The 16,296-nt window shown below is 35.5% G+C and overlaps 1 protein-coding gene across 8 annotated transcripts in view; it reads right to left on the bottom strand.

The window, feature by feature from the left end:
- PPFIA2 (PTPRF interacting protein alpha 2) overlaps positions 1-16,296 on the bottom strand; it is a 338,209-nt gene that overhangs the window by 73,552 nt on the left and 248,361 nt on the right. For all 8 annotated transcript variants that reach the window (XR_009727817.1, XR_009727819.1, XR_009727818.1 and 5 more), the window contains one exon: positions 8,501-8,617. Coding sequence is in view for 2 of the 8 variants with exons in the window: in XM_061369361.1 (XP_061225345.1) it covers positions 8,501-8,617 (117 nt within the window). In the remaining 6 variants the exon portion in view is untranslated. The remainder of the gene's footprint in view (positions 1-8,500; positions 8,618-16,296) is intronic.

Here is a 16,296-nt window from a genome sequence, read left to right as displayed (position 1 = left end):
TTTCAGCAAGGAATTGTTTTCAGAAAAATCACAATGTTTAGAAAAGGCTATATAAATAAGACAATTGTTTCAAAATAACAGAATGTCATTGCTGCAGAAGGTCTTGGAGACTGGAATATACTGTTACCTGCCTCAAGATATGACATATCCTCATATCTGCCATAAGCCTATGACCCTAATACTCATGGTGACTGGACTTCAAACACCGCTTTTTTACTCTCTGTTATTCTAGGACGGCATCTCAACCTAAAGGAATATCACTGTCTCACTTCATTTTGTGACACTTCTCCTTTCATTTTCTACTAAGGTGAGTGCCATCTGTTGCTCTATAAAACATAGATGAATTTGGTCAGTTGTCCTGACTTTTGGTCAGTTGCTCTGAGTTTTGGCCAGTCAGCTGATATGGTTGCTGATATTAAAATCTTCATTCATATATAACATATAGAATTTTAAAGATACAAATCACTTTGGAAATATTTTGGAAATAGAACATGATCAGTACTAGTACCTGTTTTAAAACCCAAGTTACTTTTAGACTCTCGCTGAATCAATGTAATTCCTACAAATAATACATATACTGAAAATTCAATGTAAGGAAGAGTAGGAAAGAAATGCTGCATGAAGCTTAAAAGCTTTAAAACCATGTGTTCAGTTTGTTGTTTGTTTAAAAAAACCCTTTGAAAACAGGCAGAAAAACTGGAAAATTTTGTCCCCAGTCCCAGGGAAAAAAAAGAAAAAGATTACTTTGAGCTCTGCGGTGCTGACGATCCTTCTGACTTAGAATGCTGGAAGATTATCAGGGGAGAGACAGAAATACAGTATATTTCTCAGGTCAAATAAACTTGTATGAAATTTGTAGTATAGAAATACTAAAAATGAAGTAAAATAATCATGAAAGGAAGCTAAAATCTACATGTCACTTGACCTTATGAAAGAGTAAAATTTAATGCTGCAAACAGATGCTGTTTGATATGTAAGAATAAATGAATAGCCAGTTGCCAGAGGATGCTTTTTACTACAGTTCTTCCACTCTTATTCCGTTCAACTGCCTCATGCAAAAGGTTTAAAAGAAAGTAAATTATATTAATACAGACCCAGATATGTGACAGCCCAATCACAAGTGACAACTAAAGAAGAAAAAGCAACAGGATCATCATCCATATAATCAGCACACAAAACCAAATGTGAAAAGCTATGCCCAAAATAATAGCATTACACCTAAGCTGCCACAGTAATTTCCAAGTGGTTGGTTGCCTCTTTAATGTTTGAATACTATGCTAGCTCTCTAGGTTGTTCCAAATCTTTTGGTCTGTGTCAAGCAGAAATTGCAGAATCATTAGAGGTCTCTTCTTCAGTTACCTTGCATTTTCTCAAATCTTTAATTAATTATGAAAGCCAGTGTTCTCTGAACTGAAATATTTCTTTGCTACCACAATACTGATGTAAAAACAGCTGCCTTCTCCAGCACTTTTCTCTCCAACCATCCTGTTTTGCTTCTTCTACAAAGCCATCAAAAGACTTCAGTGTTTATTACTAATTTTAAGATCTGAAATAAGTCTGCTTCCTGATCAGCTTTCAGCTCTCATTCTACTTTCTGATGCCTGTAATCATCTCTTACCCTTTACTCACTTTGCAAAATGGTAGCTTGGATGGGGGGAATAATAATAATAATAATATAAAAAAAAAAGTTTACTTGACAGGTAGGCATATTTCTTCTTGTTGCTGGTTTCTTCCAGAGTGCCTGCCTATTTCTCCTTTGTACTATTAGAAGAATTTCTGAGATCTTAGACAGGAGAGAGAAATCACTTGCTGCTTCTTAATTATAAGGGCTAGTTAGCTGTCCAAACCAAATTCAACATGTAAACCCTGTCCCCATTTGCCCTCCTTTTTCTTACTAGCCTGCCCAGCCTAGCATTAGAAATTACTGACCCAGCAATTCCTTGCAGCAAATCATCCAGCATAAGTTAAGTCAGCCAATGCCATCAGATGGCACAGTGCTAGACGTTAAAATTCCCTTGCAAAGGTAAGTGCACATTTAAAGCAGTGGTTTAAAGGACTTGACATGTAGAAGTAAGTATATAGAGATTTCTGCTAAGTAAAAAGGATTTTGTATTACTGAAAGTCAAATTAATCTATGTGAAACAAGCAAAGAGCATTTTTTTCTTGAAAAATTAAAGATCTGAGAAGTCTATTGATTCAGCATGTAAATAATGCATACGTAATGCAGCTTTTCAGTATAATAAATCCCTATGCTATACTGTTGAGCACTAAGCATTCATAATCATGCAGACAGACTGAACTATTAAGCACCACAGTACTTACGAAATATTTGCCTTGACTCTTTCAGAGAGAATATTGTATACTCTCCCAGACTTACTCCTTAGATTCATAAAGACTTGCAATTCCAGCTAGTTTTTATCTGTATTTCCTTTCAGTCTGAAAACTCCTCACCTCCTCAGGTGTTTCAAGCCACCAATCTTCATTAAGTCCCACTCAGCACATGCTTCTTTAATTAGCTTTATCAATATTAATCCAGAAAGAGATGATTGGAAAGCCAGAAAGACACCTGCAGTACTGAAGAACAAACCTATCATCTGGTTATTAAATGTATTGTATGTCTGTAGAGTATTATTTCACTAATTCAGACTATGAGTGCTTTGGGGCAAGGATCACCTCTCCCACTATTTTTTCACACATCATGCATTCTGGCTGCACTCAGTAAACAGCGGAACAAAAAAGTCTTTACAGCAAACTTTCTTTCAGAAATCCACTGGTCAAAGAGATTCCTGCTTTTACATGATATGCAGAGTGGTTTTGCCCATTGGCTCCTCAAGCATTATTCCAGAGCTGAGAAAAAACAAAGATGACTTGCAACACCACCTTCACAGCCAAACTTTCATCTCCAGGATGCACCTTTCATTCTGAGCCAGAAATCTTATCATCAAGGACTGATGAGAACACCAATCCTTCTTGTCCAAAAGCTTCATCATAATTTTAGATTTACTTACATAAATAGCCTCCTGTAATATTGCTGGTGCAATAATTTGAGGTGGCAGATGAACTTTGGTAATACTTTACTAACACCCTGCATTCAAGTTTCCCCAGATGTACATGAGGTGGAGTGAACAGACCCTGCTCACAATGTCAGGAGGAGCCTACCTGTGAGCTGTCACTCACTGCTGGCTGTTTCAGATGGAAAACCATTAATATTGAGAAGAGAATCACATAAGCTACCCTCCTGCTAAACGGCAGGTTCCTTCTTCACTTAACGTGCCACTGCAGAGTTTCACACCTTTCCAACTTCTTTCCTTTAATAACTCTGCATGCATCCTCCATTGTCACGATCATGAACTCTAATGCTAAGTCCCACTTCTATAGCTTCCCAACCTATTTCCAAATAGATTTCTCAAGGGATAATTTATTCACTGGGAATACTGTCTTTCCAGGCCTTTGCCTGTGGGCCAATCAGGTCCCCAATGATCAGGTGAAAGATCTGGACAGCAGCAAGTGGTGTCCACTGGTCACCAATCTAAGGAGAAGAATATCTGATAATAGAAATAGCTGAATTCCCTCATCAGGTGATCTTGTCAGATTTTTTTTAAAGAATTTTTCAGAGTCCTATAAAGATCTATTTGTGCAAGTTGGCCTGGTTGCAAGTTTCCATATTTGCTAGCTTTTAAATTTGTCATGCTTAAAAGATGTAGCTTGGAAGCTCTATTATCATAGAGCAGAAATTTTAACATAACTGGTTGAAGTCCCCCTTAGGGAACATGTGTGACCATATCTGTTTAATGACCTGGCATTCACCTGCCAATAAAAGCAACTCACAGTACAATCTGCAGTCTTCTCCAGGCACAAAAAGCTAGACCCCAGAAGCTCCTTCTTGGTTTTTACTGTTTTGTTTTAAATCAGGATAATTCCATGTTGAAATCCCTAATACTTTCCTATAGCAGATGCCTTACAAAGTTTGTAATTTTGTGAAATCAGAATTAAAAGCCATTCACTCTATTTTTTCTTAGAAGTTTTCCCTTTTTGTTCAATTGCTTTTGGTTTAGGCTTTATTTTTTGGTGAAGCAATAAATATTCATGGTTAATATTTCTCATTACTTCTATTTCATCATTATTTTCTTTTGAGATGTTTCATTTATACTTGGAAATGAGTCTCCATTTATGATTATACCCTGTCACCATTAATAAGATTTCTGCTTCTTAAAGATTAACTGGCTTGATTTCCCTTATTGCTCATTAAAAAAAAAAAAAAAAACCAACAAAAAACAAATTATGTACTGAGCCATTCTTTATAGAAAAAAAAGAAAGGTATTGTGAAACAATTTCCTTTTGAACCAAATTCTTTGTCTCATAAAAATATGTACACTTTTCATAGAAATTACAAAACACTATCTATAAAACTTATAGAGTCATTTTAGCATTCTCTTTATTTTCATTTTCTGGAGAGCTTTTTTTTTTTGTTGTTCTCAATTTTCACTATTAGCTTTTTCATAATTTTGCTAACACCAGTGTAGATAAATACACTAAAGCAGCTTTGGTCATGACTTTGACTTCTCCATTATCTGGCAATGTCTCACTTTTCCAAGAAATTTTAAAAAAGAAAATGAATGGCCCAGAAAGGTTCTTGGACCATTCTTTCTATCCTCTTGAGAGGCAGCAGCCTAAAACTATGTAATAGCTTTTTTTTTTAGCACCTTTTCTAAGCATTGAAGTAATACAAAATATTTCTGTGTTGCTGTGAAATGTAGTCAGATGATTTTTTTCCCACAAAAGTATAGATATCATTCAGTACTAATATTATAAATGAGCTGAAATCTATGTTGTCATCTTTTTCCTAAATACACAAAAAGTTATTCCAGCTTCAAAACAGATGCTAAACTTTGACACACCTAAAACTCTGAAAACAGTCCAGTCTCCATTCCATGTGAACCATACTGGCTAACTCTTTCAGTAGGTTATTTTAAGCTGAGGAATCCTGTAATTGCCTATTTCAGTTTGGGACTGTCTGTTCTGCAAACCTAGGCAAGCTCTACTTCAACGCCTGTGTAGACTTTACCATGTCTATATCTCCTGCAAAGTCCAAGAATCACAGAATCATAGAATAGTTAGGGTTGGAAAGGACCTTAAGATCATCTAGTTCCAACCCTCCTGCCATGGGCAGGGACACCTCACTCTAAACCATATCACCCAAGGCTCTGTCCAACCTTCCCTTGAACGCTGCCAGGGATGGAGCATTCACAGCCTCCCTGGGCAACCTATTCCAGTGCCTCACCACCCTAACACGAAAGAATTTCCTCCTTATATCCAATCTAAACTTCCCCTCTTTAAGTTTTAACCCATTACCCCTTGCCCTATCACTACAGTCCCTAATGAAGAGTCCCTCCCCAGCATCCCTATAGGCCCCCTTCAGATACCGGAAGGCTGCTATGAGGTCTCCATGCATCCTTCTCTTCTCCAAGCTGAACAGCCCCAACTTTCTCAGCCGATCTTCATATGGGAGGTGCTCCAGTCCCCTGATCATTCTCGTGGCCTCCTCTGGACTTGTTCCAAAAGATCCATGTCCTTTTTATGTTGAGGACACCAGAACTGTACACAATACTCCAAGTGAGGTCTCACGAGAGCAGAGTAAAGGGGCAGGATCACCTCCTTCAACATGCTGGTCACACTCCTTTTGATGCAGCCCACGATACGGTTGGCTTTCTGGGATGCAAGCGCACACTGAAGCCGGCTCATATTCATTTTCTCATCCACCAGCACCCCCAAGCCCCTCTCTGCAGGGCTGCTCTGAATCTCTTCTCTGCCCAGCCTGTAGCTGTGTCTGGGATTGCTCTGACCCAGGTGTAGGACCTTGCACTTGTCATGGTTAAACTTCATGAGGTTGGCATCAGCCCACCTCCCAAGTGTGTCAAGGTCCCTCTGGATGGCATTCCTTCCCTCCAGCGTTATCAACAGAACCACACAGCTTGGCGATATCGGTAAACTTGCTGAGGGCGCACTCAATCCCACTGTCCATGTCAGTGACGATGATGTTAAACAAGACCGGTCCCAACACTGATCCCTGAGGGACACCGCTCGTTACTGGTGTCCAGCCGGACATTGAGACATTGACCACAACTCTTTGTGTGCGGCCATCCAGCCAGTTCTTTAGCCACTGAGTGGTCCATTCATCAAATTGATGTCTCTCCAATTTAGAGACAAGAATGTCGTGTGGGACAGTGTCGAACGCTTTACACAAAACCAGGTAGATGACATCAACTGCTTTACCGCTGTCCATCAGTTCTGTAGCCCCATCATAGAAGCCACCAGATTGGTCAGGCAGGATTTCCCCTTGGTGAAGCCATGCTGGCTGTCACAAAGCACCTTGTTGTTTTTCATGTGCCTTAGCATGCCTTCCAGGAGAATCTGCTCCAAGATTTTGCCAGGCACAGAGGTGAGACTGACTGGTCTGTAATTCCCTGGGTCATCCATTTTCCCCTTCTTTTCCCCTTTTTCCAGTCGTCGGGAACTTCACCTGACTGCCATGATTTTTCAAATATGATGGCCAGTGGCTTAGCAACTTCATTTGCCAGCTCCTTCAGGACCCGCAGAAGATACACATGATTAATAGGGTGACTACCTAAAGGTACTGCTTAAGTTTAACCTATATAATTGTGACTATCACAAAGTTGAAACCTAAACCATAGGATCTCACTCAGATTGACTGAAACTGAACCTTGATCTCCTGTATTACAAGAGGGTGCAAACCATTACCTCATAGCTTATTGTTCTCCATGCATACTACAGAAGTTGAAAGAATGTTTTCTAAATGGAAGCTTAGAGTATGAGTTTAATTGGAAGTAGCTTACAAAGTGAGGACTTCACAAAATAACAAGGAATTGATAGTATTATGCACTAAGCTAATGGAAGGAGAGAGAGCAGCTACTGCAGAGGATTTGAATTAGTGTACATTGGGTGACCTGGTGTCAATATACAGTCTCCTGTGAACTCCCTATCTAGTACACAAAAGTGATAAAGCACAAGCCTTTAATTCAGCTTAACAAAACCAACTTCAATTGTTTTGACTGGGAAGCACAGAATTTTTCTGGACATAATGGTCTACAAACATTTCATATAAAATGACAACAATATTTTTCTTTGCTTTCATTCCTCTTTTATTAATATCTAAAAATGAAGATTTCTTAAAGGACAGATATTTCCATTTATTTCAGCTTATAAATAAGGCATGCACTGACTCAAATCAGAGGACATAGATTGCAAAGAAATGCTATAATTAGAGGTTTTCAGCTAAGCAGCATGGTGGTATTTAAAAGCACAAGTGAGTGGGATGTTGACTGTTTTAACAAAATTTCACAGAAGTGTCAAAGAGTAAGATTTTGCAAGGAATTGGAAAGTAGCTGAACAGTATTTGTTTACTGTATGGCTCTGAATCACACAGATTACTCAAAGAAAAATGCAGACATAAAATAAACTGCAAAGCATGTAAAATTAATGCTTGCCATGCAAATGCACCCCTGTAAATTAGATTGTCTATAAAATAAATAAGTAATGATGAGTGTTATTCTTTATAAGTATGATTTATGCCACTGTTCATCACAGGCCATTAGACAGAAATGCACAATTAGAGATCCAAGCAGCAACTTTACTCATTTCATCTGTCTGCCAAATGTTACGTTATGCTTGCATTTTAATTTAGTAACTGTGAAGCAAGAGAGGAAGATACACAACTTGGGTTTTTATCAAACTGGAAAACTAAGGCTTAGAAGAAAATGTTTCTAAATCAATATTCTCTACCTTTTCTTTCTCTTTCAGCCTGAAGCAGCAAATACTTAGGCTGCTAAGTAGTTAAAGTATCTAAATTTAATATTAAATATCTAGTATTTAAATATCTAAATTCAATATCCCTATTTCTCATTGAAAATGTGCTAAGTAAATAAAGCTCTTCATTTCTCTCTATATGAACATGGGTATGACTTTAAAGAGTATCTATAGGTATCAGAGAGGAAAATTACTTTTTTCTAGTTTTTACATCTCTGTTATCCTGCTATGGACTATTCTGGCAGTAGTTATTGCATGTTACCCTATTAGTATTTCTTAGTATTAGTAGTTTTAGTACTTATTTAGTATTTATTTAGTATTTATTAGTATTAGTAGTTATTGCATATATACCCTATTTCACATATCCATGCCACTACACCTTGCCCTTCTGTATGTGATGTGCATAAGATCACTCAGCAGGATACATTATTCTTAATTGTAGCATTATGCAAAAATTCCAAGCAGAGTTTATTATAAGTCCTGGGTCTAACTCTGTACTCTACCAAAGAGCCCGTTTAAATTTCTTTTCCATTTAAACAAGCTCATTTTTGATACTGGTTTAATTAAGCAGACTATTCTAAAGGGATGTGCCACAAAATATTTACATTACAAAAATCTAACACCTGCTTATTTCTCATACTGATGGTGTATTCCAGTGAAAACTAACATTTTATACCTTTTCATGAACCTTTTGCCCAGGCTCCATTCCTTCAATATGCTCTGATTCAGCAGGCCCTTCACCAGCTGCCATTTTCCTTTGAATGTGTGCATTTTGTTCACGCAAAGCTACAATCTGCAAAAGAGAGAAAATATGTCGTCAACATAAATAATAAACCTTAAAACTACTAAGCAGACAATTTGTTAAATATATTAATATTTTGATCCTATTTTGGCTATTTGTAGCATTTGCAAAATTATCTGTACATGCAGACAGGTTTAAATACCAAACATAGTAAGAGCTGTTAGGCACTGATTTTGTAACAATGCAAGGACAACTCATTCTTCTATACAGAACACAATGGACACCAAACTATCATTATATAAAAACAGTACTGAAAGGCTATGAATCAAAACCAGGTGATGTAAAATGAAGTGTTAATTTTCTGTAACTTCCCATCTGTTCCTAAGTGCAACATATATTTTGACTAATTTGTGTTAAGAAAAACATGTATGTAAAAGCCCTTCTCTGTGGCATTCATTGGCTGTTTTAGTGCATATGCAAGTAGGTTTTATTGTATTGAAAGTATTGTTTTATTTATTGGTAGCGCTAGTAAAAATCCCATGCAGCTACTGGAAAATAAGTTGCTTTCTCTCTGATTTTGCAGCCTACTCTCAGACAATAAGCAGGATGGAAAGATTCAGGTCCTAAAAGACTTTTACATGCTATACTATGGTAAGCTGGAAAATCCGGCTAATATAAAACTTACTTATTTTGATAAATTGCACAGTTAGATCTCTCTACAAAGTTCTGCTTTCATAAACATCCATAATGAATGATTTACTGGATGGGTAACGTGTATTAAACAGTAGAAAGCAGGTAGGATGTATACATACTGGTTTTGGAAATCTGGTGTAAATGTAAAGGCTTCTGTCACTGTACTGTGTCTGCACAAATCCTGAGTCAGAAGCACCCTAAAACACTGTCCTGGCCTAAAATAGAAAAGCATGGGGTGGGAGGGAAGATTTAAGGCCATACTACCTTCTAAGTGTTTAGAGCAGCCAAGGTTTTGTGGAACACTGAAGTTGACTTAATTTAATTTTAATTTACATTAGAATATGTTTATTTTGATCTTAATAATTTAATAAAAAATGTGTTTTTTCAAGTAGGTTTTTTAACTTATGTTTAAATTCTGATTTTAAAGACTATTTGAATCAGCTCTGACCAGCATTTGAAATCTCATGGACTCACCACTGTAAACAACTCTTCCTTAGTACGGACGTTGAAAACTCTTGTGATTTGAATCACGTTGATTCACTGCCTACTAAATTCCAAATTACAGCCCTTGCGGGACTCATGTGACTCCCACTGATTTCAGTGCTGAGACTGAGACCTGAGGGCAACATTTCACCCAAAGCAATTATAGGAAAATATAAAAGAATGGGAATTAAAACTGTCTGACACAATCTGTGTCTTTTGGGATCGTACAAATAGAATGTGCTTTAAAATGTTTTGCTTAAATAAGAGAATTAGGTCCATCTTAAATAAAAAAAGTTCTTCATAATCTCATTAGCATAGACTCCCTTTGTACACAGGACTTGGTAATTTAATAACTTTTTTTTTCTGAATAGCTTCACCTATTTCTTTTTCTTTACAGTTCAAATGGTTTTCAAATCTAAATTACCAAAATTATGGTTCCTATGAAGCAGAATTAGCCATAAATTACTGCTAAGTGACTTCAAGGTAGATTAAGGGAGATACTTCAATGTACATATTATAAAATTCTGATTTGTAGAGAGCAATTATATGTCAAGCAAAACAAGCATAAAATCATAGGATATGTTAACTGGCAGCCAACTAGATCTGGATTTTCATATGATAATCTTTCATTGATCCATTAAAATGCAGATTTCACTATGCCGTCATTTTGAATTACCACATTCATCTAAGATAAACCCTTGAGCTCAACAAGAATATTATATAAACACTGCTCAAAATTTTATTATTTCATCACATATTTCACAATAGTTATTTTTTTTTAGCCTCTGATGGTCTTTAGGTACCCTAGGATTACCACTTTTTAAGTATGTAAGTAAGTAAATAAAAACACACAATTGTCCCTTCAAAGCAAAAGGCAAATAAATGATATTGTGTATCATTATTTTTGGGGCATTCACTTGATTTTTGAATGGGAAAAATTTCTTTGCCAAGCCCCCATCATTGTTACAGCTAATTTTTTTCAATGGTTTTGTTACAGTAATTAATGCAGAGTAACTATACAAAGGAATAACATGGAGCTTGAAATCTGTCACATCTTTACAGTTTCACTCTAAGGTGGTTATAAGGCAACAGATGGAAGTTGTGCAGATCCACACAGCTAACTTGTTTTCATACTTTTTCTCTGTTCTTGACTTAAAGGCTAAATTAAGGCAGAATTAATGCTCCTAAAGAAGCATGGAAACTTTCCTGTGTCTTACAAATAAATATGAATATTTACTTATTGGTTATTGAAGCAAAGTTTTGTAATTACTATAAAACTCTTGTTTATTACTTACTTATTTCTTATTTAACTTGAACTTTCAAGAATGTGCAAATAATCTGAAAATGTACTAATTTAATCACTGAAGAATTTGTGTAACTTTCTACACAGGAGGCCAAAACACAGATGAATGGATGATGATGATGATGAAATAGGCGAAGGTGAAGACAGAGAGGACTCTATTTCCTAGGTGGCCTCTGAATCTTAAATTCTAATCATCATTACACCATCAGACAGTGATAATACCACAGACCTAGGTAAGAAACTAATTGTGCAGCATACATAAAATTCAGTAATATTACTTTTGAGAAATGCCTATTCCTTACATTGATGTTTTGATGGTTACATCTAACTTAAATTATCTACTACAAAACATGTCTGCAGACAGCTTTCCAAGTACCTAGTGCTATTTAACCCTCTAAGGTGAAATTCTTACTGGCTTTCATGCTAAGTTCTCTTTTGAAAATGTAAAAGTTAATATTCTTGAGGATGGAGTCACATCTGCTAAAATCAAACCAAATCAAATTCAAAAAAATCAAAAAACCAATTGATATAAAATAAATGGGGATAAATATCACTGTTGTATTTACTACTGCTGGGTCCAAATAATACATGTTAAAATATGATCAAACATATCACATATTTTTTCCTTCTCAACTTCTGGCTGTGTGTCTCAAATTATTGTATTTCTTTTTGAAACTCCTATCACAGACATTATTTTCCTATTTAGCACACTTGGCAAGATTTGACCTGGACCACAGCAAAACCAACAATTGTACTCTAATAGAAAGCTACTTTAAAACTGCAGAGATGTTAGTCTTTCCATAGTTAAGTCTAACAATAGCTTCCTGCTTCACGCCTAAATTTGGCTCCCTGCTAACTTTGCCAAACTCAGTCAGATGAACTGAAAAGTTGTTTCTTGATTGAGAAAACCAAAACAACGGTTGTGAGTTTAAAAAGACTGAAATGTGGAATATTAATTTTCTAGTTAGACCTTTCTAAGTGTTGTGGCTTAAGCCCTTCAAAATATCCTATAACCTAAAGAAACACTCCTTTAGCCTGTTCTCTTCTCACAGGTAAGTTGATCTTCAACATACTTCACATTTTTGTAGTCAGTTTTTATGACTGACAAGGGAGGATTTCATAACATTCAAACTTTAAAGAATTTCCACCAATATAGATTCTGTCTTCTGTATTTCAAAGCTACATAGAAACAAACAGCATGATTTCTAAAGTCTCACCTTGTCATAATAATTCTGAATATATTGTTGTACAACTTCCATGTTTTTGTCTCAAATCTAAAATATTTTCAACTTTCTAAAGCCCACCTTTTTTAATTGAAGTTTTGGTAAACATCCCTATTACGTTATCCATATAAATTCTCTCCAAAATCTTAGCAGAATTTGTGTCCATTATCTATCAACATCACTGAATCATATGTTTTTTATGAAATAAGTATTCAATGATTTAGTTTCAAAATTAAAACTGCTCTTCATTATCATAAATGACCAAATCTGCATCCCATGCCTGTACACTTGAAAATACTAATCTGAATTCAGATGTTAAGGGAATATTAATTTCAAATATTAAAATACAGTATAGAATACAATATCAATACATAAGCCAGAAGTGATCTGAAGAAGTACCTGCTGTTACAGAACCATACCCATCAGCCAGGCTAGTGAAAAGGACAATGTAATAAGACAATCATTTCATCATTAATAAAGATTACACAAGGCTATAAATCAGTATGGAATAGCATAAATTACATCTATTTAGCAAGGGAAACAGCCTGATTACTATCTATAGCAGGACACTAAGACATATATATGACAGAAAAAGAAAGATTCACACTGTAGTTGCAAAACCTACCAAATTTTAAAGGGTGACCACGAAAAGGAAAAGCAGCACACAAAAAAATGGCAACATTTGAAGTATGTTCAATAGACACTGAAACCCCAAATTGGAATATAGAAATTGTACATGAGTACATAACGGATTTATTCTTGGTGCAAAGTCTCCCACAAGACACAAATGAAGCAAGAAAAATGTTTCCTCTATATGTTTACTTTGGGTATTTTACCAAATAATTAATTTGTAATTATTTGAGAGGTGTTAGAACAGAATCCATTTCTAAACATCAAAAATCCTAAACAATGTGGGTACCTCTGCTGCTGAAACTTACTCAGTTCTTACTTCCAATTGAGTGGCCAGTTGTTACCTTGCTAGTTTCAGGCTTCCAGTAATTAACTTTACTATGCATACTTCATATACTTATCTATAATAACAATGAAAAGGAACTACCAACTTATTACACTTTTTTTAGTGACAGTTGCCTAGTATACATACATTTTTTAATTATGCGCTTCTTGGTCTGTGCAGTCTGATGTCATCCAAAAATCTGTCTTACATGTACAGACCTTTGGACTGGTCTCTTTACTACTTACTGTACATGTATCTCAAGCATCAATGGAAAAGCCTTAATTAGATTTCCCATAAGTATTAGTGATTCACTGCCAGACTTTCCCTGAAAGCACCAGCATTCTTCAACCCCTTACGGTTTAGTTCAGAGATGTATGATGTTTTGACTGCTGTTTGCCCTGTGTTTTGGTGTTTTGCTACTTTTCAACCAGATATGTAAAATCAAACCTGAATTAATTTATTTTCTTGATCAAATTACTTAAATCCAATGAGAAAGCAGCACATAACCTGCAAACCATCAACATACTCAGGTTTAGATATAAGATTTAAATATGTAAGAAAATATTTCCCTGTTCAAATTGCTAGTTGAAATCCCTCCAGGCTGGTGGGAAGAAACCAAATGCATTCCTTTTTCTGTTATGAATCATGGTGATATTTGGTTCATAAGTAGTGTTGACGACTCTAGGAAGGAAGAACAATAACTTTAGAGAGGAAAAATGATTTTGTAGTTGAAAGCTGAGGGAATATCAGGATCTGTAAGTCTGAGATGATTGCTGGTGGTGTTACCTGATAAGATTCGGAGTGAATCAGAAATACTGACCAGTTAGGGACCAAGCAAAATAATACCCTGCCACTAGGCTTTTCCTGAAAGTGTTCTGACATCCTCAGGAAGGAGCTGTTGTTACCATCAATGTATATCACATACTGTAAATTACAAGGATGGTATTCTGGGTACTTTTCCCACTCATAACAATTTCCTTCACTTGAAAGCTTGGCCCCTGAGGCCTTATTCCCAGTGCTGCTGTTCTGTAAAAAGTTAGCACTTTGTCTATTGACTTTTTTTTTAATGTTTTTGTAATTTAAATTGTATCTAAAACCATCCACTAGTAAAGGATTTAAATATAATAATCATACTGATTTAATTTTGCTTTCCATTGAATAAATGATTACAGTACATAGAGATTTAAGGATATTTAATTTAACTAATAAACATAGTAATGTTTACAGAGGTTTCTTTCTGTAGCATTCTTGCTAACATTTAAAATATTTTTTACTTTGGTTTTACTTCAATTTTTCTACTGTGAATTTATTTAATTTATTATTAAGTAGTTTCAGAACAAGTTGTGTATGCTGTTTTGTTATTAACAGGCTCTAAACACATATATGATGTTAGACTGTCCCCTAACACCATCAAGAACCTGGACCACATAAAAAATGTAAAGCATTAAAGGAAGACAATAAGTTTTTGAAAAGCTGTTTTTTATAAACTTGCCCTACCTTAAATCACTGAACCTTTTTCTTTAATTTTCTGACATTGAAACAAATTGGTCCTACTCAATTAAACTCACTGATAACCACGTTTTACTTTGATGAAAAGCTGAAAGATCTAGAAGACTTTTTGTTTAATCTCCTCTTTTCAGGAACGTATTTCTTTTTACATGGGTATTATGCTAAGCCAACTTTTTGTCACTATATTGTGTCAGTTTTCCATCCAGCTCTTATTTATGTAAGTCTTTCAGAGAACAGTGAAATTGCCTACTTGGATGTCCTCCTACATTATTCTATCATAGTATTCCATATTTGAACAGTGTTAAATATCAGATTTCAGCCTACTTAGAACATATTTCAGACTCCTGGTCCACCTTCTGACTTTGCTTTAATAGGCGTAGCTTGATAGCTTATGTAAAACTTTAATCAATGTCTATCATTCGATATGGTAAATATTAAGTGTAGCACAGGAAATATATGATGCTTAGAGACAGGTGATTTCCTTTTCTTCAATGGAAATCTAAATCCTGATTCATAAATGTAGCCTAAATAAACATAAATGTAGCCATTTCCAGTTAGATTTCTAATTTGTGTTAATGTCAACATAGCCTTTCAGAAGCTGCTGGTTAGAGAGTTCAGAGATATCCAATAGGGTGATTGAAATTGTTTTAATTGTACAACAAATTTGTCATTATTCATACTTTATTTTAGTGACAGGGCCAGGAATGCACATGCATTTTCTTGACACTTTATATCTAACTTCTGAAAGGAATTATAATAGTAATCAGTATTTTGTATTATCAGGATACTATATACACTATACACCATACACCATACACCATATTTCTTTCACCCTTTGTGAAGGGAAAACATGACATGGGATTCACACTGGCAAAACATTTTAATGAAAAACAAATCGATACTTTTTTGAATCTGAGTAAAAACCAGGTCCAATAAAAGGAGATTTTTTTCATGAGGGAAGGATATTTTAACCAAACTAAGACAATTATGTGAGATTTTATGTGCTCTTGAGGGTAGGTTTAGGAAGGATGCATCTCATTCACTGGGGGTCACCTGGATGCCTGCTGTCAATTTTAAGAACAAGAATTACATAAAACCCTTGGATATGTCAACATATGATTTGTATTTCTACATCAGTAAAAAGGAATGTTTTAATAATTTAATGTTAATGAAGATACTTTCAATATTTAATTAGGATCACACTGGATAGTTTCAGCTTTTACTGCAATTTCAATGCCTCTGTCAGTTGAGGTATGACAGATTTGGCTGCAGCCTTTAAGACATTTGTGCTTCCATCTTCTCAGTCTGAGTTTAGAAGCAGAACATGAGAAGCAGCATGAGGAGTTGCTGGTCACAAGTTTCCACTTCAACAGTTTCATACAGGACGGGAAACAAGGAACTGTGGTTCCCGAGATGCAGAAATGCATTTTCTGTTCTAGGGACAGGGGATCTTGTACAGGTACAGAGAAAAAAATCTACAAGAGATTTGAAATTTCTTAGCATATTCCTCCAGTTTACAAAATTAATGTTGTTTACAAACCAAAGGCAAAGCAAATTGTCACAG

The sequence above is a fragment of the Neopsephotus bourkii genome, unplaced genomic scaffold, assembly GCF_033783945.1.
Source record: "Neopsephotus bourkii isolate Nb327-2 ecotype Australia unplaced genomic scaffold, CSIRO-AGI_Nbou_v1 NB_1493, whole genome shotgun sequence".
Lineage (NCBI taxonomy): Eukaryota > Metazoa > Chordata > Aves > Psittaciformes > Psittacidae > Neopsephotus > Neopsephotus bourkii.
Note: the sequence above shows the minus strand (reverse complement) of the source record. Positions and strands in the feature narration are given on the sequence as shown.